The sequence below is a fragment of the Aspergillus thermomutatus genome (genome assembly GCF_002237265.1).
Source record: "Aspergillus thermomutatus strain HMR AF 39 chromosome Unknown NODE_78, whole genome shotgun sequence".
Lineage (NCBI taxonomy): Eukaryota > Fungi > Ascomycota > Eurotiomycetes > Eurotiales > Aspergillaceae > Aspergillus > Aspergillus thermomutatus.
In genome coordinates, this window is record NW_020798127.1 from 1 (window position 1) to 24,114 (window position 24,114).

At 51.8% G+C, this 24,114-nt stretch overlaps 8 protein-coding genes across 8 annotated transcripts; 3 read left to right on the forward strand and 5 right to left on the reverse strand.

Moving 5' to 3' along the window:
• Positions 1 to 105: 105 nt before the first annotated feature.
• Positions 106 to 553, reverse strand: CDV56_100044 (DUF3140 domain-containing protein; the record flags this gene model as incomplete). The annotated part of the gene is made up of 3 exons (XM_026753663.1): positions 106 to 307; positions 364 to 480; positions 525 to 553. The coding sequence occupies 3 exons, from the start codon at positions 551 to 553 to the stop codon at positions 106 to 108; spliced, it is 348 nt and encodes a 115-aa protein (XP_026614983.1).
• A 1,297-nt stretch (positions 554 to 1,850) lies between these two features.
• On the reverse strand, positions 1,851 to 5,207 carry CDV56_100474 (uncharacterized protein; the record flags this gene model as incomplete). Its single annotated transcript, XM_026754093.1, has 5 exons — positions 1,851 to 1,983; positions 2,036 to 2,199; positions 2,870 to 2,924; positions 3,014 to 3,395; positions 4,709 to 5,207. The coding sequence occupies 5 exons, from the start codon at positions 5,205 to 5,207 to the stop codon at positions 1,851 to 1,853; spliced, it is 1,233 nt and encodes a 410-aa protein (XP_026614984.1).
• A 1,647-nt stretch (positions 5,208 to 6,854) lies between these two features.
• CDV56_101248 (sulfotransferase family protein) lies at positions 6,855 to 7,825 on the forward strand (the record flags this gene model as incomplete). Its single annotated transcript, XM_026754867.1, has 2 exons — positions 6,855 to 7,523; positions 7,589 to 7,825. The coding sequence occupies 2 exons, from the start codon at positions 6,855 to 6,857 to the stop codon at positions 7,823 to 7,825; spliced, it is 906 nt and encodes a 301-aa protein (XP_026614985.1).
• Positions 7,826 to 8,166: 341 nt separating this feature from the next.
• Positions 8,167 to 10,149, forward strand: CDV56_101443 (ferric reductase family protein; the record flags this gene model as incomplete). The annotated part of the gene is made up of 1 exon (XM_026755062.1): positions 8,167 to 10,149. One exon carries the CDS (start codon positions 8,167 to 8,169, stop codon positions 10,147 to 10,149), a length of 1,983 nt encoding a protein of 660 aa, XP_026614986.1.
• A 109-nt stretch (positions 10,150 to 10,258) lies between these two features.
• On the reverse strand, positions 10,259 to 12,691 carry CDV56_101740 (glycoside hydrolase family 92 protein; the record flags this gene model as incomplete). Its single annotated transcript, XM_026755359.1, has 3 exons — positions 10,259 to 10,841; positions 10,894 to 11,926; positions 11,962 to 12,691. The coding sequence occupies 3 exons, from the start codon at positions 12,689 to 12,691 to the stop codon at positions 10,259 to 10,261; spliced, it is 2,346 nt and encodes a 781-aa protein (XP_026614987.1).
• Positions 12,692 to 15,121: 2,430 nt separating this feature from the next.
• On the forward strand, positions 15,122 to 17,501 carry CDV56_102399 (Zn(II)2Cys6 transcription factor domain-containing protein; the record flags this gene model as incomplete). Its single annotated transcript, XM_026756018.1, has 5 exons — positions 15,122 to 15,178; positions 15,233 to 15,400; positions 15,460 to 15,977; positions 16,028 to 16,510; positions 16,571 to 17,501. The coding sequence occupies 5 exons, from the start codon at positions 15,122 to 15,124 to the stop codon at positions 17,499 to 17,501; spliced, it is 2,157 nt and encodes a 718-aa protein (XP_026614988.1).
• A 929-nt stretch (positions 17,502 to 18,430) lies between these two features.
• Positions 18,431 to 20,322, reverse strand: CDV56_102827 (putative MFS multidrug transporter; the record flags this gene model as incomplete). The annotated part of the gene is made up of 5 exons (XM_026756446.1): positions 18,431 to 18,663; positions 18,717 to 18,846; positions 18,893 to 19,005; positions 19,055 to 19,179; positions 19,232 to 20,322. 5 exons carry the CDS (start codon positions 20,320 to 20,322, stop codon positions 18,431 to 18,433), a joined length of 1,692 nt encoding a protein of 563 aa, XP_026614989.1.
• A 1,035-nt stretch (positions 20,323 to 21,357) lies between these two features.
• CDV56_103170 (flavin-containing monooxygenase) lies at positions 21,358 to 23,373 on the reverse strand (the record flags this gene model as incomplete). Its single annotated transcript, XM_026756789.1, has 8 exons — positions 21,358 to 21,491; positions 21,539 to 21,708; positions 21,752 to 22,285; positions 22,333 to 22,596; positions 22,643 to 22,711; positions 22,761 to 23,010; positions 23,057 to 23,070; positions 23,123 to 23,373. 8 exons carry the CDS (start codon positions 23,371 to 23,373, stop codon positions 21,358 to 21,360), a joined length of 1,686 nt encoding a protein of 561 aa, XP_026614990.1.
• Between the last annotated feature and the right edge of the window lie 741 nt (positions 23,374 to 24,114).

Genomic DNA, 24,114 nt, shown 5'->3' on the forward strand with positions numbered 1-24,114 from the left:
CCCCCACCCCAAACTGTCACTATGCTCAACAAACCAAATATCATCAAGACCCAACAACCACGCGCCAGCTTCTAGTCTCAACCACAATCTCCATCAAGGACAGAATCACTCCTTCAGAGGATCATGCCCCCAATTCTTCAACGACTTGTAACTCCTACTATTTGTATCCTGCTTCGCACGCTCCTCCTGCGCCAGATGCCGCTTGCAGTACGAGACCGCCTTGCGCATATGATCTAGATCCTCATCCGAGTACCTGGACGGATCCCTAGAGGGGTTATGTTCGAGAATGGCCACGATTTTGCGGCCGCTGGTAGGACGTTAGCTTGCTTCGATTGGAGAGGCGAGGAATGCGACAGGGGATACCTCTCATGACCGATCGTCTCGCCGGATTCGCCCTTCCAGCCTGAGGACTGGGATTGTTCTTCCTTGAGCCAGGCGCGGAGTTCGTTGGGGGTCATGTTGACCAGGTCGTTGAATTCACTTTGGGCATTAGTTATGAGGCCGACGAAGGGGATGGGACGTACTCGATGACGGTGTTCTTGTCTTTCACCATTTTGGATGTATTTTTTGTCTTATTGCTGATAGTGTAAGTAAATCTTTGCATTGGCCGGTCTTGTCTTATATAGAGAAGAGAAGCGCGTAGAGGGTTGCTTTTGACGAATGCATACAGCGTTGACGTCATGGATTCTTCGCGGAGATCGAGATGATCGACTGTTTGTCGCAGAAGTTATGGACAACCCCAAATGGGCAAAGAATGAAGGCAAATGTCCACGCTCCCCCCATATCGTCTTATAAGTTCCTTATAATTGGCACATGGATTGAGCCCAAAGTATAATCTCACTGTATTATGATCCAAAGAGCTCATAGGTATCGTCCTCTTAGGTTTAGTTGGACCGCTTGAAGGCTCTTCGTCAAGGACGTCATGAACGGTCTGCTCCACAACATCTACGACACGGTCACGAATACCAAACATTCAGAATTAGCCCCTCGCCCCTCGAGCTCGGATGGTAGGAGTCCAAGCCTGTGACCAATTGGCCAGCCAGGATCCTATCCCTCCCTCAACCGCAAAACCCTGCAATTTTCCCTCCTATCGGAGACACGCCGGAGAATCAGCCGATGGTCAATGCCTGAGTCCTGCATTTGTCTCTCATCATTGTAGCATGTTTCCACCAGGATGGCCATACCAGCTAAAACAGCTAGTGGCCAGGGCTTATTATGTGTTTCTTGAAGTGCAAGTACTATGTCGCAACTGGGTTAAAGAGCTCATTCCATGACAAGGTGCTTTACGTGCAACCATCCTCATCTTGGCATACGATGGAGGAGCTGTTGGTATGCGCAACGTATAGGCGCTGCTGAGAGGATGATTGCACGTAAAGCACCAATCCTCCACCTTGCCCCTGTAAATGCGTGTAGAAATGCCAGTATAACAGTTGGCGCGAATTGTATGCCGCACTCCAAGCAACACAATACGAGCCTGCCCCGGGCCAGTAGCTGTGTTAGTTCTTTGTCTCAATTGGTCAAACTCCTCCTGTGGCATCATTCCACTCAGGTCAGAGATGGGTATGGCCATCCTGGCGCAGCCAGAATCATAGCATACGTCCATGGTAAATGACTGGTTGTTCCCCCATGTGACGCAGGTACCCTTGCCCCTCTAGAGGCGCTAAGATGGAACTCTCCATCCTCAGTCCAGCTGCACTGGAACACTCTCAGCCAATTAGGTCTGTCCTGCATGATGAGCTTCGCACACCACTGTCCATAGACAGCAGTTAATGGGAGGTAAATCTTCTCTTGCTTGCTCTTGTTGGAGCTTGACGCAAATGGCTCATGAGCCCTAAGAGGTCCAGCAGGGCCTAGGATTCAATCCCATCATATATTAACTTTATAAGCCAAAATGACGCCAGAGCAGAGGGCCAGTTGGGAGGATGCTCGCGGTCAGTGTTCTGGGGTGGCAGTGGGATGAGGAAGTCAGGGCCATCTGGGTGGCTTTTATCAAAGTTAGCTCTATTTCATACGTTTGCGTTGATTAGTAGCTTACTAAAGGTGAGTGATATCCTGGTGTATTAACACCAGGTTGGCGACATTCTCAGGGGGAACTCCGTATGCACCGGGGCGGCTGGTGATATCCGCTAAAAGCGTGATAATGTCACTCAAGCTGAAGGTGTACGCCTGTCGAAAATCAACCTGGCCATTATCCTCGGCCTAGACACCCGTGACCCATTGATTAGACTCGACGTTGTAGTACTGGGTTGTGGATTATGACTTACAGATGTTTCCATGATGGGCTCAAAGTTATAGAAAGCAACTGTTCAGCCATGGCGAATTACTCTCGATGCCGCTGCCTACAATCGGGCCAGCGGGTGAAGGTCGATAGAAGAAGGCTGACCAGTGTTGGTTGAGACGTTGAGCAGATCCAGGTGATCGAGCATGACAAGATTCTCACGCACCAGGTATGTTGCTCCCTCATCATCCAGTTCAAATGGCATTCGTGGATACCTGTTGGCATGACTTTGCCTTTTCCTCCGCATCAGACCTGCCAACAGCAAGTTCTGAGAAGGTATTCCATATTCCAAGGAATTGATACTTGTTTGGGCCTCGGAGAACCCCGAAGTTTATGGTCAACCTCAGTCTTGAAGGCGATCGCGAGTTGCATGATTCGGTCTATGACGAGGAGAATGCAACAAACTTGAGCAGTGCGTTCGAGGATAGTCCAATCAGACATTGTGAAAGTGAATTGTCAAGGTATCAAGGGAACTTGGAAATGGGTACTTGGAAGAAAGGAAAAGAGAAACAGATCTTAGGAATGGGGCTGACTGCAGACTGTAGAAGGAGAGTAGATCATAGAAGGACTGAGTCCTCATCGGATTCATACCCTCGGCTTCTTATGACCTTGGTGCTGGGCTCCCACCAGGGAAGGAACAAGCCACCTGCGAGTATGTTAGCAAAGTCCGACAAGAACCAAACCCTTCAACTGCAAATTCCGCCGACTGAAACGTCGGGAGAAGGTGATACCTACGGGGACGCATTGCCGCTTCTGGCGGAAACAGAAGGAGCACGTTTTGGCTTAAACCAGATGCGGATACTGGTTGACAGAGAACTCAATGGCTTCGCAGCACCCAATGAGCTTGAACAGTTGCCGAACTCGCTTGCAAATCCATCCTCCAGCCAGGACTTCTCGATGTCCGCGCGAGTCTTGAAAAGGATCACGATGAAGCCACTCACGAAAACCTTCGCGCCGACCGCAGATGGGAACATTTCACGTAAAATGTGAAGGTCATCTTGAGAAAGAAACCTTCGGGGATTCAAAGCAGCGCGAATAGGATCTGGCTGATATCGGGGCCACATAGTGGTTGTATTTTCCGTAATCCCAACTGGATGGGAGTGAATCTCCCGACTCCCTGCATCAAATCATTGTTGTAGTCAAGGGAGATCGTGAGGGCAGTCCTTACGGTGGCGCCTGGTGTCTCCAGCCAACGGGTAGTCATCATCATTGTGTTATCAGGGCCCGGGGCTACTACCCATATCCATTTCTCATCTGAGTCTTGTACAGCATATACGCCGTCGACTTGGCTAAGAGAAGGGTGTGCTAGTGGCATAAGGAACGGCCAGTGCCAGTTGGCCAGGATAAGAATGGGAAAATGCATCGGCGCAGGGAGACTGTTGCAATGCTTCTTCGAAAGTGTACGTGGTATGAACCGCTTGTTGCTGGTGCACATCCGTTCTCCTGAAATATGAGGAGTGAGATATAGTGACCATGTTCAAGCAGTTCATCAGCGGCAGCTAACGGAGTTCCTTCAGCTTCATCTGGCGAGCTGTACTCGCTTGCAGGGAAATAGGACACAGAGGCATTTTCGGGCCACATCTCGTAACCCGCTGCCCAGGGTTCTGGTGCGCTTGATTCTGGATCTTTTGGCCATTCTGGTAGCTTCCGAAGAATTCCAAATAGAGAGCGTATCGGTGAGCCCGAGTCTGTAGCATATACCCATGCTTACTGGGCCGAAAGCTGACTGTGCGGATTCCGGGAGTTGAGCAACACGAAGGCCTCAGGCATATTCAGAATAAGAAATCGAGGGGTATCGATGAGCTAGAGTCTCATGGCTTCCGTAGCTGCGTACTGGACTTAGACCAGCCAACCGCCGGATGTGCGAGGTCCATTGGCGTAACTGCTCGGCGCTCGGTGCGAGGAGCAATTCTCTAAGTTGACGAAATGCTGCCTTCAGTATTTGGCCGCCCAACGTTGGGGCTTCTAATTTTGGCCTAGGCTGAAATCCAGAGTTGGCCCCCTGATTAAACATTGTAGCTAACATCCTTACGGGCATGCCTAGAGTGCTCTGTTGCAGCAGATTGTTCTGAACCATTGTTAGTCGTGGCTAGGAAGAGCACTGTGTGGGGAGAAAGAGAGAAGGGGACTTACTAACGCGCCTAAAGAACCCAGAAAAGCGGAAAGAAAGAAGAAACGAAACGAAAAGATATAGGAAAGGCAACGAGAGCAAAACAAGAAAAGGAGGAAGAAGTATCACTCCATCATGCTTAAGACTCATAATCCTCCTGTACCTTCGCAGCCATAATGTTCTTCTCTTCCGCTTCAACTTTCTTTCTTTCTTCCGCTTCCGTCTCTTAGATGGGCCAGACTGCTTGGGAGAAGCTGTTATAGTACTAGACTGTTCAGAAATGTAGAATGTCAGGAATGTTATACTGAGTAGACGTATACCTGGGTTATTCATTTCAGGTAGTACGAAAGCCTTCGCATCCTGAATGTCTTTGTCGGTCAGCTTTTCATTGACAAGATACGTAGGATGTTTGTGGTATAGCCAGAGGACAAATTCATATTCCCAGGTACGCCGTGCGCAACGCCATTCGCACATCAGTTTGGTCATTTTCGCAAGGTCGTCCGTGACGTCTTGGAGGTGAGCATTGAGGAGTTCGAGTGCCTTTTCGTTATTGAAACGTTTATCACGATGGCTGGGGTCGAAATACAGGGAGGAACGACGGATAAATCGTCCGCCGTCGTCAATGAAGTCGTACCAGGATCCGTCGCTTTTTCCTTTGGTTCGGGGTCTGAGGTGGGCAGCTTGGTAGGCGTTAGAAGTGATTACCTTAGGTGCGGTTTTGGTCGAAGTTGCATGCATGCTCCTTGTCATGCCCGCCTTCATTAGTGTAAGGGGGTGTTCCTTCCAGGCTGGTGTTTCTTCTGGGGTATCGAAATCCATCTTGTCAGGAAGGAGTTTGGGCCGGATAAATCTTTGATATCGGGCAATTGTCGAGGGGAACGACCGTGAGCGCCATTATGTGGTCTCTGTTCCACGCCGATTCCCTGACATGGAGCCTGGATTCTTCCTCACAGAAGTTGGTAGGTTCGGTTGGCAGGTTCAAGCTCAATCGGACCTGGTGGTCTTGCCTACTTGGTTGGTAAGCCATGAGTGATGCGAGTAACTGCCACCCGCTGCTCTTGACCTTGGACATTCTTGCGCTGGTAACAAGTTATACGTGCCTGTCGCTGGGCAGTAACCATTGTTGCATATCCGTGATGAGGTCATTATATGTTTCTGAGACAGCTGCCTCGAAAATAATAGTGTGAAGTCGCATACGGGTTTGTGGGTCTGCTAGGACATATGCTTGGTCAGGAATCTTCTCATATGACTGCGCCTTTTTGCTGTAGCCTTGATCTTGCCATAGAGATAAACTGAGCTCGTTCATAGCAATGTGTTTTAATTCTTCTGGAGTGAAACCTCCTTTTCAGTTGTGAAATGCACTTTCTTTTTCATGGCTTTGCTCAGCTCCTCCCGCTTGCCTGTCTTTGACAAGCTTTGCGGGTTTTATTGTCAGATTTGTCTCTCTCATTAGACCCCGATGTCGAAGCTCGACAATCGCAGCGATCATAGACATGTTCCAAAGCGACGACATGAGGAAGAAGGCGTTGAACTGTCCTTCTGGTATCCGCATCCGAGGTGTTTGCTCACCACATGGCTGACCGACGCAATATTTCGAAGCAGTTTCAGTGCTGCATGTTCAGTCGCTGCATCTGAGCTCTGAGCTACTAGGAGCAAAAATGTCAGTACAGTCATGAAAATAGCTGACTATAAGACAACCACTTGGAATGTCACGGATGTCATACCGATGAATTAGGCAGCCCAATCAACAAGCATTGACCCAGAACCTTCTCGTTCTGGATGAGTTCTCGTCCCGATTTTGTCATTGCATGCAGTCATGTTTTCTATCTCCATACGAACGTGGAGAGTGTCGTAAGCCGACTTCAATATGGTTGAAGTCGTAAGAGGTTGAACACTAGGTGATGATTTGTGTCGAATAAAAGCTGCTCTTCAAGGGGACGAGGGGCGTCACTGCTCCAGTGATGGGAAAGGTTGGAGCAGGAGAGTTGGAAAGAGAGGGAATGAGCTGGTAAGAGACAGAAAGAGTGAATGAGCCATCATCATCTTGCTTGAGGCAGTGAATGTGGATAAAGAATGCTTCTAGAATGAAGTTGTGAATCCAACAAAGGAATAAGCCAAAGGCATCACATGTAATGTAACATTGTAAACACGTCTTTTTAAATTGAATAGAGCCGCCTAAAGGAAACAAACCTTCATTTACCAAAAGAAGAACGCAGTCAACCGGACAACTGCCAGGATTATACGAGCCACCAATCGCCACCACTCTCCAGTCGGCGACTCCGAAGTAAGCGAGGACACCCTCATTAAATGCTGACACCTCTTGCAGGGACACGCACCTACCCGCTTACGCCCCATCGTGCCACATTTTCTGACAAAATCAGCTCGCGTATAAATACTCGCCATGTAACCAACCAAGCAGCAGCTCATACACGCCTGTGGCACACCCGCCTCTCCAGACCAGTCAAAATGGAAACACTCAAGGAAACCCTCTACAACCTCCCCAAGCCACCGGCTCGCACCCGCACCAAGCCCATGCAGGTGATCTGCGTGGGCCTCCCGCGCTCCGCCACGGAGAGCCTCGCCGTTGCGCTGCGGAAGCTTGGTCTGACCCCCTACCACGGGTGGGACATCTCCTTTGAAGAGAACGCGGGGTACATTGAAGGGTGGGCGAAACTGGCGCGGGCGAAGTGGAACGGGAAGCCGGATGGAGAGTTCCGTGTGTCGCGCGGTGAGTTCGACGCGCTGCTCGGGCACTGCGATGCGGTGGTTGACACGGCTGCGTCGTTCTTCCCGGCGGAGTTGATGGAGGCGTATCCCGAGGCCAAGGTGATCCTGAACACGAGGAAGGATATGAATGCGTGGCACCGCAGCGCGATCAAGACTCTGGTGGAGGAGGTTCCTGACCGCTGGTTTCTGTGGGTGATGCGGCTGTTCTGCGCCGATTTGTTCTGGTTGTGGGAGTTGTATGTCACGCATGGCTATCCGGGATTGTTTCGCGGGGGATCGGTGCGCACGGGGATCGTGAAGAACGGGAAGTGGGTTTATCGTGAGTATTGTGCTATGATCCGGGGATTGGTGCCTCCTGAGCGATTGCTGGAATGGAGTGTTGAGGATGGATGGGAGCCATTGTGCGAGGTAAGCAGCTGTTGTTCACGCACTCCGGATGAGGATACTGATACTGATACTGATTGTCCGTGTAGTTTCTACAGAAAGATGTGCCATCGGAACCATTCCCCAAAACCAATGATCCGGCCAAATTCGCCGGTAATGTCGAACGAGTGCTCAAGCCGCGGTACATGAGGGCATTCCGCAATCTGGTGCTTACGGTCAGCTCGACGGCTGTCTTGACAACGGCGATTGTGTTGGGAGTCAGAGAGGGAGGAGTGCCATGGCAGGCAATGGCCTCCATTCGCGGTCGGTTGGGATGGTTTGTCTGAGTCTCAGTCTCAGTCTCAGTCAACAGGCGTCTGGCCTTTGGAGAATAATATCTCGGTTGTTTGAGCCATAGACCTAAAGACCCACAGTCTCCAGCCTAGTGAGTGGAGATGATCCCATTTGAGCACATTATCGGACACTCTTCCCTACTCTGCTTGTCTCTCGACAGAAACTGAAATATCCACAGCGGAAATCTTGGCAACGCCTTTGAGCAGATTTCCCTCTTGGCAGCCCACTCGCTTGTCGCATGTAGATTCCGTCCTCAGTATCAGTCGGCTATAAAGACTACCTCCAATGCCTTTCATTCTTTTTGACTACTACAATTATCAAGCAGCAGGTCAAGATGCTCTCCCCTCGCGTCCATAGCATGGACATCCCCCATTCAGGCCCCGGTGTCGAGCAGCACTGGGGCTACTATAACCGTCAACTTCCTTGCACCAGCGACAAGGGCAAATGCGACTATCTCGATACCGTGTATCACTCGCACGACCTGTCCGTTCTTTACAGTGCCATTCTCTGGGGTGTAATTCTTGGAGTCCTGTTGCTCTGCGCGCTGAGACGGCTCATCCGCGTCCCCAGAACACCAAACACTTGCAGTCAAGATGGAGAGACGGGAAAGAGTCGGCCCCAGAGCTTCTTCTATCGCATTCAACAATTCCTCAAATCAGTCTACCATCGCCACCTACTTCGAGAATGGCTCCCCGGCGTATTCGGCTACACCGGCTTCAACATCCTCCTCCTGCTCATCCTAACCGCCTACCTCACCATCTTCTCCTTCGTCGGCATCGTCTACAAAACCTGGTACAGCCCCGTCTCGGGCTATCCCAACCTGCACCAGACCCGCGTCGGGCTCGGGCCCTGGGCCGACCGTCTCGGCGTCCTGGCGTACGCCCTCACACCCTTGGCCGTCCTCCTGGCCACCCGCGAGTCCCTACTCTCACTCCTCACAGGCATCCCGCACCACCACTTCATCTTCCTGCACCGCTGGCTCGGATATATCATTTATGTTCAATCCGTCCTGCACACAATCGGCTGGATCGTCGTCGAGGGGAAGCTCTACCAGCCGCAGCCCTCCACCTGGAACGACTTCATCGCGCAGCGGTACATGATCTGGGGCGTCGTCGCCCTGATCTTCCTTTCGTTCCTGGTCTTCTGCTCCGCGAAGTGGTGCATCCGGGTCACCGGGTACGAGTTCTTCCGCAAGTCGCATTACATCGTGGCGATGCTATTCGTCGGCGCCTGCTGGGGCCACTGGGCGATGCTGTCGTGCTGGATGACCGCGTCGCTGGCGGTGTGGCTCTTGGATCGCGGCGTGCGCTTGCTGCGGACTGCCGTGCTGCATGCTACCGCCGGTAATCCCGATTCCGATTCCTCCGAGAAATCCTCGTGGTCTGTGGGCGGGTTGCGCGTGCACATCCCCGCTGCGCGGATGACGTCCTTCGCCAACGATGCCGACGGCGACGTCGTCCGGCTGGAGTTCACCCTTGCGCACCGCCCCTGGACCATCGGCCAGCATTTCTATCTCTGTTTCCCGGACCTGAGTATCTGGCAATCGCACCCCTTGACGCCGAGTAGCGTGCCTGGTGCGGAACAGAGCCAAGCCCAGGCCCAGGTCCATACGTACATCATCCGCGCGAAAAGCGGACTCACGCGCCAGCTTGGTCTGCTGGCTAGAGGGGACCAGGCGGCGACGTCGGTTGTGCTCGCAGGACCGTACGGGCAGTCGATCCTGGATGCCGAAATGCTGCAGGACGACGTCAACACCCTCTGTGTCGCCGGCGGCACGGGCGTGACTTTCGTTCTGCCGGTCCTGCTGCAGATGACTCGGCGAGCGGGATTCCCCGCTCGGACCGGGCTGCTCGAGTTCGTCTGGATCATCAGGCGCAGAGCCGATGTCGAATGGATCGAGTCGGAGATGGACGAGTTACAGGCTGCCGCGGACAGCTGCGCCAATTTCCGGGTCAGGGTGTTTGTGACGCGCGAGGCCGAAGAATTGAAAGAAGATCATGCTGGAGACAAGGAGCTGGTCAAGGAGAGTATCCAGCGGACTGCTTCTGATCCCTCCGGGATGGGGGAGGCCCCATTTACAGTACAGTACATGGGCTCCACCGAGCCTGGAGACCGACACCCGGATGTGCCCTCGCAGGTCACTGGTTTCGTGTCGAGGACGGTGCATGGCCCGACACGCGTACTTGCCAGCGGTCCGACAGGGCTGGTATCCGATTTGCGGAGGGTGGTTGCGTCCTGCAATGGTCCTGCTCAGGTATGGAGGGGGGATGAGCGGTACAATGTACAGCTGGTGCATGACGATCGCCTGGAGTGGTAGACGGTGGTAGACTGGGAAATAATGGTTGATCATGCGGGTCGTGGTCAATATGAATGTGAATGCGAGTGTTATATACCCAGTTGAATTTAATGCACTGATTGCTAACTGCCTACATCCCGTAACCGCTCATACTCGGAGGTAAATCCTCCACCCGCGTCCCCCATGCACTCTCCGTAGCCCCCAACTCGAGCTCCAGAACGCCCCCCTCGACGAAGAAATCATGAGAGATCCAGTTCTTCGTCCACGGCTTCCCGTCGCGTTTCGCACTCTGGATATACACCCCCTTGTAGCTGGGATCGAAATTGGTATTTCTCACGGTTGCAACCTTGCCAGTCTCCCGGTTGCGAATGCTGACCTCCTTGAAGAAAGGGGGAGTTATCAGGTAGACATCCTGCCCGTGGACCGGGAAGAGACCCATCATGCTCAGCGCCGCAAATGAGCCCATTGCTCCGCCGTCGTCATTCCCTGGAATTCCCGGGATTGTTGCGTTGAATTGGGACGGGATGTAGAAATGCGCTCGTTCGGCGGAGAGCCCAGGCCGCCCGGAATAGTGGAATTGGAAAACAGTCAAGAAAGCTTGTTCGTCTCCTACGTAGAGTATGCCGGAGTCGTGGAGATAGGATAGTCGCGATGTGAATGTCTCCGGGCCGCCGAGATGGGTGACGAGAGCGGCCATGTCTTGCGGGACGTAGCTGAACGGGTCAGCGTTAGTTCCAAAATCGGGGAAGACGGGGACAAACTCACAATGTGTAGAGCCAGCAGCTCCCCTCATAGGTCTCGTGTCCATCTGGATTGAGGTAGCACGAGGTAAAGTTGTACAGCGGACTGCAAAAGATCGGATCCTGATATCCCCATGTTCCATTTGGGAAGCGCGGCTGCAGGAACCCGGTAAAGCCTGTATCCACCCCGTTGATGTACGACCTCTGATCCCCCTTGAACATATTCTGCCAGTTCGACGAGCGTTGAATGTACTTCTCATAGTCGCTGTCGTGGCCCATCCGCTTGGCCATCTCCGCAATGCAGAAATCGTTGTACGCGTACTCGACAGTCCGCGAGATACTGCGCGTATGCGTGCCAATCCCATAAGGATCATAGTCGTCGGTCGGGATATATCCAAGAGTCTTCCAGCTATGGATGCCTCCTCGGCCTTCCACATTCCAGTTGGATGGCTCGACTTCCGCGTCCTTGACCACGGCTTCGTAGGCGGTAGCCCAGTCCACATCGCTGACGTTCTTCAAGTATGCTTCGGCGATGAGCACATCGGCGTTGGAGCCTCCCTGCGTGAACCCCTTGCACAGTGACATGCGACAGTCAGGGAGGTATCCTTCGTGGCGGTAAATATCTACCAGGCTTCGGATCATCCGTGACTGCGATAGAGGGTCCAGCAGAGTTAGCAACTGATGCACCCCGCGATACGAGTCCCAGATGCAATAGTAGCTGTCATAGTACGGCTCATCACTCTCCCACAGCGGATTCTCCCCCGTGTAATCCTGGGGACTGATCATGGCGCGGTACACTCCACTCCAAAACACTTTCTGAAGATCAGCAGAGACACCCTCTGCGTCAACCTCAATCACGCCCAGCTTTTCTCTCCATGCTTGCTCGGCCGCAGATACCGTGCCCTCAAAGTCAAAATCGGGCTGCTCTCTCTCCGCGTTGGAACATGCTTGTTCGACGCTGATGAAGCTCACCCCAACCCTGGCCAGAAGTGTATTGTCCACCGGAGCATGGAATCGGGCAAAAGTCCCGGCCGAGAGCGTCGACGCCGTGTTTGTTCCTCAGGAGTCACCGAGACTGTCGTTTGGTTCGTACCTGCCCGGCTCTTGAGCCACACACCCGTGTCACGGAGGTCGGCGCCTTTGAAATCCGCGCAGAAATGAAGATCGTAGTTGCCTATCCCAAAGCTCGGATTGAAAGTGCCGTTACCGGTCAATCGCCCTGTCGATGGGTCCACCGAGGCGGTGCCGTTCGTGCGGGACTGGGGCAGATCTATCAAATCGACTAGAATCACCGGGCTGAGTGGTTCGGCGGAGGCGCCGCTAAAATTGAAACGATACAGAGCTGACCGGTTCGTCACCGTCATCTCGGCGTTTACGCCATTCGCCAAAGCGATGCTAAAATAGCCTGCTCGGGCTTTGGGGGAGTTCGGCACCCACGCAACCGCCCGATCAGACTGCTGCCACTTGCATTTATTGAGGTCATCCCCTGGGCAGCTCGCTTGAGCAAAGAGGGGGAAATTGCCCAACGATGGCGATCCACCAGTTCCGCTGTCATGCATATGACTGAAGCCAGTTACAACCTTGGTGTCGTATGCGAAGCCAGCTTGATTCTCGCCTCGCGTGTCTGCTACTGCTTTGGCCATGCCAAAGGGCAGAGTCGCTCCGGCGAAGGAATGGCCACCATTTGACGTGCCGATCAACGGATCAACAAAGTCCAACACGTCGAAGTGCGAGTCTTTTTTCTGGTGACCATTCACAAATGTAGATGCAACAAGTGCACTTAGCACGGCCGGCAAAAGTCCTTTCGACCAAAGACCTAACATTTTGAAGAAATGAGTCTAACTTTCAAAGTGTAATCAACACTAGAACATCATCCGCTTGGTACTGAAGAGAATAAAGCGCCTCAGATTCATTCGATGCCCGCGGCGCGTGTAGACCAAAGGATTTCAAGGCATTCCAGGGGCTGGTGGCTGGGAAGGAAGGTTAAATCCCTTCCTTCCCCGCGTCAAGATTCTCATTTTTCAAGTCACATTATAATGTAGCAATCACTTTGAGATGGATCACACGTCAAGCGATCAATCATCACCCGGTCCAAATGCACCCCTCATATTGATGTTGAATGCATGCAGCGGAGTGGCTTTGGCCGCGGGGATTTGCAGGGAGAACTTCCCAAAGGGGTTTTCGGCAAGATGCAGTCGCATAAATAGTCAAACTAGTAGTTACTAGTAGCAGCATTGCGGAGAATCGATTTCAAGAAATCATGCAAAGCCTGCGCAGAACCCTGTTTGCTCTCCCAGGGCAAAACCCCGCATTGAATAGTAGGGCAAGCAGACAAAGATTTGACCTACTGAATGCTAAAAACCCAGCTATTTTATAGAAGAAAGACGAAGAGATGCCAAAAGTAACGCAACTGACATGTCTCCAGTGTCACTTTGGCCGAGATTGACTGTTCGAGCTATTAATCTTGGAAGAGGACACCGACGCAGATCAACTACCGGTCAAATCGAAGTCGTAGTTTGCACTGCACAACAAAAGCTTGAGCTTCCAGGCTGAACTGTCGACAGATGGTTTGACATCAACTAATGGTAGCTGTCGTGGCTGTGGGTAACCGCAGTCTGTCCTAGCCATGCACGACGTCAGGACACGACCAAATATCTCCTCATTGTTAAAATGTGCGAGCACAACGGTGTATGTATGCTCGGCTTTGTAAATGAGCAACCTTCTGGAACGGACTAGATCCAGGCCGAAAGTGAGGCACCATTCCACTACCCATCAAAAGTACACATGCGTATTCTGCTGAAGGAGCTTGGCATAGCTCCCGAAGGCGTACAAAGCCTACCGACCAGCAAGCAATGATCAAGATATGTTTCGTGAGGAAGGTTGGCGACAGGTCAAATCAAATCCATGACAATTCTGTCCCATGACTTTCCAGTCGTGTCAGGCGAAGGAGTCTGGATTCTTGGCTCCAGGTGAGAGGGGGGATTGAGAACAGATTCATTTATTGGCATCCGAGAGGGATAGTGATTCTTGGTTCTCAAAGCCTCTCTTCTCAAGCTGGCATTTTCCGCGCGCAAATCCTGGATTTCCTGGAGCAGCAACTGTTGGGACTCTAGCTCCAACATCATTGTTCCCAATTTCGCCAAGAGCTCGGGACGAAAATCTTGAGATGTAGGAAATTTCCCATGCTGGATCAAAAACTGCCGAGCTCGAGACATGATGGCCGAGTTTGATGCCGTGTTGAAACAATTCTGGGCGCGCTGCTGCTGACTACCATCGGGCGAAGAATGTACAGGTGGACTTCGCAGGCTTGACTGCGCAGCGAGGACATCGGTGGGACCTCTGAGAGCATGCATTATAGCTTGAGATGGAACGCTGATTACACTAGGTGTGCTGCTCCGAGAGACGTCAGGTGAAGCCGCTGATGAGTTGATTTGAGGTGGCGTCTGGTCCCATCGCTTGTCTCTGCAAGAAGGACAATAAAAATTGCCTGTAGATGTAGCTGTAACAGGATCTGACAGACATCTTGCATGATATGACCTACAACAAGTCTCACAAAGCATCAAATCATCTGGACTTCGACACTCTGAGCAGACCAAATTGTGAGGCTTCCCTGCTTCTGCAATCGCATGTATACGTTAGTGATTCTGTACGAACGTCATCTGGAACGAGGAACTTACTGATCCAGTCCGCGTAAATACGGCTTTTTTCATTATCTGTGAACACATGAGAATCGACATTCGAGGGCACCGGATGGCCAAGCAGTCGCAACAATGTCTCATGGTCCGCTCCAATCTTTTCGCAAGGCGACCTGTCAAGACCTGCACAACCTTGACTAGTGTCACTTTGGCTAGCCGGCCTTCTTAGCATGTCAGCAACAGGGTCACGCTTTTCTTCGAAGAGAATTCACGTATAAGAGTCAATCTACAAGAATGCTTAATGAGAAATCCCAAACCTCTGGGAGATAGGAGGCGGATACTGCCGGGCGGTGAGACGATTCCGAAGGACATGCCGACTTTTATCCGAACGAGCGCCGCCCACGTCACTTGACTTCCTCCAGTCAATGATCCATCGAGATCCCTGACGGCTTAAGCTTTTCCTTGCTTCTTGGCTGACCATGCACTTTCTTCCTTCATCTACGATCTAAAATTTTCTTCACTATCTTCGTCGCTGTGGATTGAGATGAAACCCTCAGTCGCGTTCAAAAGAAGAGGTCATCTCCCCGCAAATTGAATGCCGCACAGTAAAGATCGACAATGCCTGGGGTACCATCGAACAAGGCTTGTGAGCGTTGTAAAAAGAGACATCTCAAGGTGCGTTCAGGTCAGCTCATTGGTCAATTTGACGCATTTTCCTGACCTTTTCAGTGCGACGAAACGCGGCCGGGCTGTCAGCGTTGTACCAACGCCGGCGTGGAGTGCCCTGGTTATGTCCAAACTCGCAAGTTCATAGACCAAGGTGCTTCTGTAAGGCGTCGATACGCACCTTACAGTGAAACTCATCCAAAGCCACATGCAGCCAAATCAGCGGAAGGTGTAAGTCCCTGCGAATGTCCCTTATCGCTTGTTTATGATCATGTCTCATACCAAGACAGGTAACCGGTAATCTCCCAGCCGGCTTAGAGCAAAATGTGATACAGACTCCTGTTGACCAGGGTCTGTCTCGCACCAACTCGGCCGCATCAATGAACTTGGCCCTGGGGACCGACGAAGTCACTCAATTAGCGGTCCGGTCAACTCCAAATGAGCTAGTGTCAACCATGCAAGACACACCGATGCAAACAGACGGCATGGCCGATGTTGTGAATCAACTTGCCCTACAGGCTGGGCCAACCGAAATTGCAGGTTCGGACCAGCAGAGTGCTTCCAGTCGGAGCAACGTACAGAGCTCATTTTCGCCAAATAAGGCCGCAGCTGGAGGTTTCGCTGTGCCAAATAATGTCTACGGCGAGCTCAAGAAATCCACTGCCGCTACGCGCTTGAACTCTTCGAGAAGTCCCTCACAGCGTAGTGAACAGGAGGAGTTTCAGGATATATTCTCGGAGCTAATGACTGGTACTGAGCACGAGCTTGCTTTTCTTACGAGGCACTTCTCAGCGACTCTGGGGCCCTGGTTCGTACAGACTCTCTCAGGTAGCTACCTCTTGTGCTCATTCATCTCAGGCTAGACATCTCGGACTCTGGAAAGTTCTTTTCGGCATACGTTCCAGTTCGCGCGATTCACGATCCTTGTCTCAAGTATGCAATCGCAGCTCTGGCAGCGAAGCATCTGGGTAGAGTCAAAGGCGCAATATCTCCGGCCGGTGGAGGATTGTTTACTAGTCCACCGACAATGGAGGTGTACCCTAATCCCGCTCAGGTGGATTGGTTTTTAAAAGCTGCCAATTACTACTATCTTGCCGCTTCTCACATCAACGGCTCGGTCTCCGATGCCTATTCAGCTGTCTCTAGCACAGCCGTCTTGGAGTCGCCAGTGGACACCGTGAGTCGATGGCTGACCCTCCAGTTACAGCAAACTGGACATGGACCTCCTACGGAGCAACCAGTTGTAGGGACCTTTTGGAGAAAAGTGGAAGACTTACTCGCCGCAACGGTCATACTCACAACGTACAAGCTCTTGGATGAAGCTGGAGAAATGTGGCAATCGTACGTTGCAGTGGTCAAACTCGCCTCTCATCAAGTGCTTCGCTAACCATCTCTGGACAGTCATCTCAAGGGAGCCAAGTCTGCGTTCGATGGATTGTTGCAAATATACAGCAACTATGCAGAGCCCCCACAATTTTCACACGGGATTGCGGCTTGCTTTTTTGACTTTGCTCGCTTTGACTATCTAGGAGCATACTTTACTCGGTCTTTGACACATTTCGATCCGGACAGCCTCACATTATGGAGAGCGGCCGGCGTCCCCATTGACGAACATGGAAACCTCCGGTTAGAGAGTGGACTGGCTCGAAACCCAATGATGCTCCAACGGGAGGACTTGGCAGCAAACAGTCTGATCTGGCTTCTGAACAAGGTTCTCAACTTCTTGGCGGTTTCGAAAAGGTCCCAGGTGGAGCAGTGGGTTGGTCAGCCACCGACCGATTCACCTTCTCCAACCGTCGCATCTCCACGTTCTCAGCCGACTACATCCACCTGGTTGAGGCTCTGCTTTGAGTTTCAGACGTGGGTCGAGCAGATGCCCGAGACTTTTCGCCCCTGCCTGCGTCTTGATCGCCCCAAGGATCTGTCCAAACTGCCTGAGATTGGCCAGATGCCGTTCCCCGAGGTCTTCTACGGCATGACATCTTGTGCCGCCGCGATGCAGCAGTATCACTTTGGCCGTCTTGCATTGTCGCTCAACCGTCCGCCTGATGTGATCAGCGCACCGAGCACCGCCTTTGACCGGCTACAAAACTATCGCGAGTTGACGAAAGAGGTGGACTACCGCTGCAAGGAGATTTGCGGTATCGCTCTCGGCAGGCCGCAAGGTGGTGTACGTGTCTACATGATACCCCTACTCTTTGCCGTGGGGCAGTGCCTCGAGAGCCCCGAAGAACGCCAGATTATCGGAGACCTGCTCCGCGGGGTCGAAGCTGACCTGGGATGGGCGACTGGTTCGCAAATCCAGAAGCTCCAGAGTCTGTGGGATCAATGATAAATCAATGTTGAGCAAAGGTTGTTGAAACTTGCCAACAGGCATCATTAGAAATCCCCAACATGAAAAGGCTTGGCAGCAAGATTGACGGGCATTCCTGCAACATGCCGAAGTCAAGCCTGATTCCTTAAGTGGGCCGGCACTACGTCATTGACGTTCTAAAAGCTTTATCACAGTCTCGGAAGAGACACAATTAATCAGGGCCGGCAGAAAGCCTGCCCGCTATTCAGACACAGACATTACTCTGTGTCAAGAACTGGAATAGACGCAAAATGACGGCCCTCCGACCACACCGACTTAGATGGGCCATCGATACATAGCACGATACAACATATATCAAAGGCGTCACTGTCGAATTCGTCCCTTAATCCTAATTGGAGTCTGTGTACCCTGCAAGGAGATTTACACACCAGTGAAATGCAGCTTGGCCAACGCAAATAAACGGAGTACAAATCTGTGATATCATCAAAAGTTCCGAGTACCGGAAGTTCGTCCCGGGTTTATAACGGCAATCAATTGATTCTTGGACTCTCGGAAATCAACCCCGAGTCTATGCGAAAACATCAGAATAGCGTCAGGCTCACCCGAAAAAAGAAAAGTAGCACGTTGTGTGTTAAGCTGGAAACGAAATCTCGATTGATGCCTATACCAGGTATCCTAGGAAGCATCTTATGCTCAAATATATTCGCTCCAGTTATCAGAGTCACCAATTCGCCAAGCTGATGCAAATACCATGCAATGTAACCGAATGAACAAGAACATGAAATGCAAAGATCAAGAATTCAGAATGCACAAGCTTGTCAGTTTCATCCGGCACCAATCTCGCAGACTGGATTTCCCTCATCAGCTGTCATATAACAAAACTACCGAACATGAACCTAAATGTCAAAGCTACAAGGTCAAATTCCAAACTGCCAAACTGTCCAGTCTTATGCATCAAGGTAGTACTCCTCGGGGCCGGCATCGCCAGAACCGCACTGCGAGACCCGACGTCCGGCCTTCTTCCTGTCGGACGCGAGAATCTGGGCGAATTTGGACTTTTCACGGATCTTGGGTCCGTTCCAATAGAAGATGTAAATCGGGGTGATGAAGATGATGGATAGGAAGCCGAGGAGGGTGGAAGGCCATTCGAGGGGGAGTGAGTCGCTCATGTTTTTGTACACTGTCAATTAGCACCGCACCTGGATATCTTTTAACACGTGGTGCTGGTCTTACTTGGAACGGAATACATGGCTGCGATACCTGCCAGGAAGTCTCGTGCTAGGGCGTTGCCGCCGGTTGCTGAGGCGGAGTATGGTCCGTAGGAGGCAATCATGTAGTCGATCGTGGCCATATAGATGGAATACTGTCTCTGCGTTAGACCGGTTCAGCGAACCTGAAGAGAAACTTACATTTGCTATCGCGATGCAGCTGGAGAATATCATCGGCGCGATCCAGTGGACATGGGGCGGACCTAGACTGGTCCATGCGAAGCCAAAAAGACCAACCGTCAAGAGTGGAGCAACTAATACTATTATGAGTTTGAGACAGGGAAACAGAAGGGAGAAACCTACCCCATAGCAGCCAGTATAGACGGGCTTCGGGCTGGAGCGCGTCAGGATCCCGTTCAAGCACCCGGCAGTGGCGATGAATCCAGGGCAGAAAGGAGAACCAAGCCAGAAAGTATCCAACCATGATCCTTTTGCATAATCAGCACTTGCTCCCTCGGTTGATCATTGAGTGAGACTTACGGAATGAAGGCCAACCCAGTTGTGATGGTATTGAATCCCCACTGCATGTAGACCGGCTCGTAGGATTGCAGGAAAGTGAAGATCAACGCGTCACTGAAGCCACTGAGGAGGGACAGCCACAGCACAATGGGCTCCCGAACAAACATGATGAACGGACGAGCCCAGACCGATGCAAAGTGCTTGATGTCAATCCGTTTGCCCTTGAGCTCATCCCCACTGTACACATTCTCGCCCTGCTTGCGTCTCCGTTTGGCTTCCCTCGTCACGAGAATGGTGCAGCGCGTCTCCGGCACCCAAAAGTGCACGGCTTGGACGAAGCCACCCAGGATGAGCTGGAGCCAAAAGTTCCAATGCCAGTCCAGAAAAGTTGCCACGAAGCCTCCCACAATGGGCGCAAGGACTGATCCTGCCACCGATGCCCAGACAATGTACGCCACCGCGTACTGTTGCTGGTCTGGTTCCCACATGTCCGCAACCATACCGAGTGTCACGGAGCCACCGGCAGATGACAGACCACCCAGCGCACGGGCGACCACGATGGAGCCAAAATTGGGGGCCAGGGCACATGGCAGTTGCCATATATTCACAAAGAACAAACTGATTTGCATGACGGGCCATCTCCCATATTCTTCACTCCAGGGAGCCCAGAATTCGCTACCGAATCCGTAGGCAATGAGGAAGTCCATTTGACCCACTCTTGCAGCTTGCTTTGAGATCTTAAAGTGTTTAGAGATCAGACTGATTCCGCTGGCGTAGAAACTGGCATTGAAGTTCATGGAGATCTGAACCATGACGACAACTGTCAGGATCAGCCATTTCTTCCATACTGGGTAGGAGAACCCCAGTTTGTCATAGCAGTCAGTCTCCTTCAACTCCACCTTGCCATCAGTCCGCCCATCAGCCGCCCCATCGGCTCCGTCCGCCTCTTCCTTCTGCTGTTCCTCTCCATGGCAGGCTCTAGTCTGTGACGCAGGGGAATGCGCTGCGGCACCAGCAGGAGTCTCTTGCTTTTCCCCATCTGTCTCTTGCTTCTCCCCATCTGACAAGCCAAGCTCCTGGGAAACGTCGAACTCGGCATGGGAGTGAGACATGGTACATTGACTTTGGATCGGGTATATGGTTCAATAGAAGGTTGCGAGCGGTGCTCATGGTGAGTCCTGGCCTCAAGCTGAATGGGGGTTTTTTCTCCATTAAATGCGTCTCGAGCTCTGCGATGCGAGAATCACCCTCTTGCCGGGCCGGCCTGGACTGCACTTGTCAAGCCCTTCCTCCGATTGGTTTGACGTCACGCTACCATAGGCCAGGGTAAGCGCTACCAAGCTTTCCCAAGCTTTTTGGATGTGGAGGAAACATCCGGGGAGGGTAATGCAGTCGACTGCCAATCGTTCTCCGCACTCGCCTCCGCGATTAAGGAAAGGATAGGGCGCAAGTGTACCCCGGGGAGGTGGGAACGTGGACTTCTCAAACCTAGCAGTCGGCCACCCCGAGCTTGCTAACTGCGGCGCGGCCACTATGAGCCGGATCTGCATTCCGAGGCTGCGTGAAATAGTCCTCCCAAGTCACTCGTAAGTCTCTGGGGAAACGGGGATGCTCTGGAGTCCTTCAAAAGTTTCAAGAGGGGATCGTGGAGAGGCTGTCTCGTCAGCAGGACACCATGTGTTTCTCCATATCTCTGATGATGATGGAGTGCGTCGTCAAGATATTACATCATTATGCGACTGTTTTCTCATTCTCTCAACTGTAGTCTGGTGAATCAGTACGCAGTCTAAGGATTTATGAGGGTGAAAAAGAGGAGCTTGAAGGGAAAAGCAAAAGACAGTCGCGGTGTCACATGGCGAATTATGGGCCTTAGGCAGCCTCCAACCTGGGTAAAGGCTCGAATGCAAGACATCGCTTTGAAGTGATTGACAAGAATTTCTGTACTTTAATCCTTTTGTATGAGCAAACGAATGGTAGGCAGAGGATCCTAGTACACTTGGGATGGCATTCCATTCAACCAGAGTGATCTCATAGTGTCATCTTCTAGGTACATACTTTGAAGGGCCCAGTAAAGGAGCCCAGTCAAACAATGCTCATCAATATTTTCGTTGCATCGTCTGCAGAAGAGTGTATCATCTTCCTACAGTCTACTTCAGGTAAAACGCCAGATCCGCTCCCTCCGCACGCTCACAAGCCAGCTCCCCATTTCCAAGATATTGGAACGGATTGGTCGTGTTATACCGGATGTCGAAATGTTCGCCGCGGATAGTGCTCATGAAAGCTGAGTCATGGTTAGTATTTTCTTGTGGATAAGCAGCAGCAACTCACCCTTGTAGTGCAAGACACTTCCCGGATACATCGCAGTGACGGTGTTGCCCTCTCCCTTGTTCTTCTTACTGTACCAGGCATGGCAGCCCTTGGACCAGACCGCGCGTTTAAGATTCTCCTGCGCGAAGATGTTGTAGTCACGCACGACGGAGTCTTTGACGGCAACCGATCTGGATACGTCAGAGATGCCTGGTAGACTAGGGACAGACACACTTGATATCTTCTGTTGCTATCTTTTGAACCCAGTCTAGCATGTAATCTGCCGTCCAGGTGAGCATCTGTGGCACCGAGCCATGTCCAATAGGGCAATTCGGGCCAGCGAACATAAAGTAGTTTGGGATACCGGCCGCGCAGACAGAAAAGTACGCCTCGGGCTTCTCCTTCCACTCCTCGTCGAGGCGTCGTCCGTCTCGGCCGACGAGCCCCCAGGCAGGAATGAAAGAGGTGTTGAATCCGGTAGCACAGACGATCAGATCAAACTCTTCGACGCCTTTTTCTGTCTGAATACCGGTCTCGGTAATACGTTCGATGCCGTCGAAGCAGATCTCCGCGTTGTCGGCCTGCAGGGCTTCGAGGTAGCCGTCTCCGGGGCTGAGACGGCGACATCCAATCTCATACTTTGGGATGAGCTTCTCGGCTAACTCGGGGTTCTTGGACAACCGGGCTCGCATAACGCCGTCGACGAGTTTGAACAGGAATTTGTTCTCTTCGGAGCCGGAGAGCATGAGCCGAAAAACGGAGTTGACTCTGAGGGAACATAAGCACAATTCCGATATTGGCAGAGACGAACATACGACTCCTCAACTGTCTTTCGGTACTTGAGAAACTCCTCAGGGTCATCTCTGAAACGCTGCTTCTCCTCCTCGGTGAATTCAAAGTTCGTCCCCATGCCATCCTTGGTCAGATTCCCGCAGAGATTTGTGGACACCCAGGTCGCGCGGCGGATGTAGTTGACGATTCTTGCAGCTTTTGGCTGGAGGGCCGGAACGAGCTGCAGAGCAGAAGATCCGTTACCAATGACGGCGATTCTCTTCCCTGTCCAGTCGTAGTCCGGATCCCTGTATTGTTAGCCGCAGAGTAGCAGCGGACTGCCGTAGCGCTTACCATCGGGCACTATGAAGGAGTTTTCCTTGAAATAAATCCATGCCCTCAACATCAGGCCATCTCCATTGACTGTCCTGGGTTAGTCTCAAACTGGACGACCGAAGGAATAGTTGCGTACTTTAGGATACCACTACCATCCAGGACGACATCGGCTACGTCCTCGACGAGCGAACCCGCCTGCTCCAGCGTAAGATTCCACTTTCCGTCTTTTTCATTCCAAGCCGCTTTTCGAAGCTTCGTGTTGAATGTGATCTTGTCTCTGAGGCCGTATTTGTCTGTTGTGTTGACGATGTAGTCCTGGATCTCTGATCCACTGACATAGAACTTGGACCAATTAGGATTTGGCTCAAATGGGAAGACATAGCTATCTGTTTGGTGTTAGATCAAGCAGCAGTGGATGTGCATAAAACCTACGGGCCGGAATGTCACTGCCAAAATCATCAGCGGACTGTTCCAACGTAGAGAAAGCTAAGAACTCACCATCCAACACCGGGATAGACATTCTCATACCACGTCCCCCCAACCTCTGGGTTCTTCTCGTAGATAGTATAATCGACAAAGTCCATTGATCTCTCGTGTTTCAGCTTGTACGCCAGTATCAAACCCGAGAAGCCTGTGCCTATGCAAACCACCCGGAGCTTTCGAGGTGTAAAGGCGAATTGACTTGGGTCAACAGCCCAGTCATCCTGGCTGTGGCCGTTTGAGACTGAGAATAATTCATTCGAAGGCATCTTGCTAGTACTTGTCCCTTTTCGTTGATGATGATCGGACACGGGGGTAGGTTGAGGGGATATATGTCGGGTCATCGACCCCTTTCGCCAGTTGCTCCGGGGAGGAGCTCAGTTGCTGGGCCCTGTCCGTCTCTGTTCTGGACCGTCGGATAAAACTCCAGCTAGAAGCTTGCGAGGGGAAATAGAGCCATTGGGCTAGTTGCATGACTAGTAGGTTTAGCGGACGGGGTGACCGTTTGACAGTTCGCTTGACGGGGAGTGCTCTAGATAGTGCCACAGATTAGAATGCGTCAGTGCAACGTCCAGTATGCACTCCACAACCTATTTATTAACTTATATGCACCCTTGATGGCTCCATTTAACAGCCATTTACTTGGCGAGGTAGAAATCGCTGTACAGCCGCTGCGGTTACCAATGCCGTTTCCCCTTTCCAGGGGTAATGGGCCAAAGACCAAAATACCTAATCCCATTTCCAATTCGGCACTTCGTTCTGTACGTTGAGCCGTTTCATCCCTGTCACTGCAAGGATACATGTGAGCCGTCTTGGTACTAATGCTGCCATGATGCCCTAAAGCGTGCTAAATGGCTCCGTCCAGTGGAGACGTCGTTGTGTTGGACCGTCGCGCGTGTTGACAGGAGGAACATCATGCGAACTGACTCTAATCCCTGCAAATTGATTATTGAAGTGGAGCGTATACAAGGATGGTAAATAGCAGACTTGGTCGACCATTCGGAGTCACT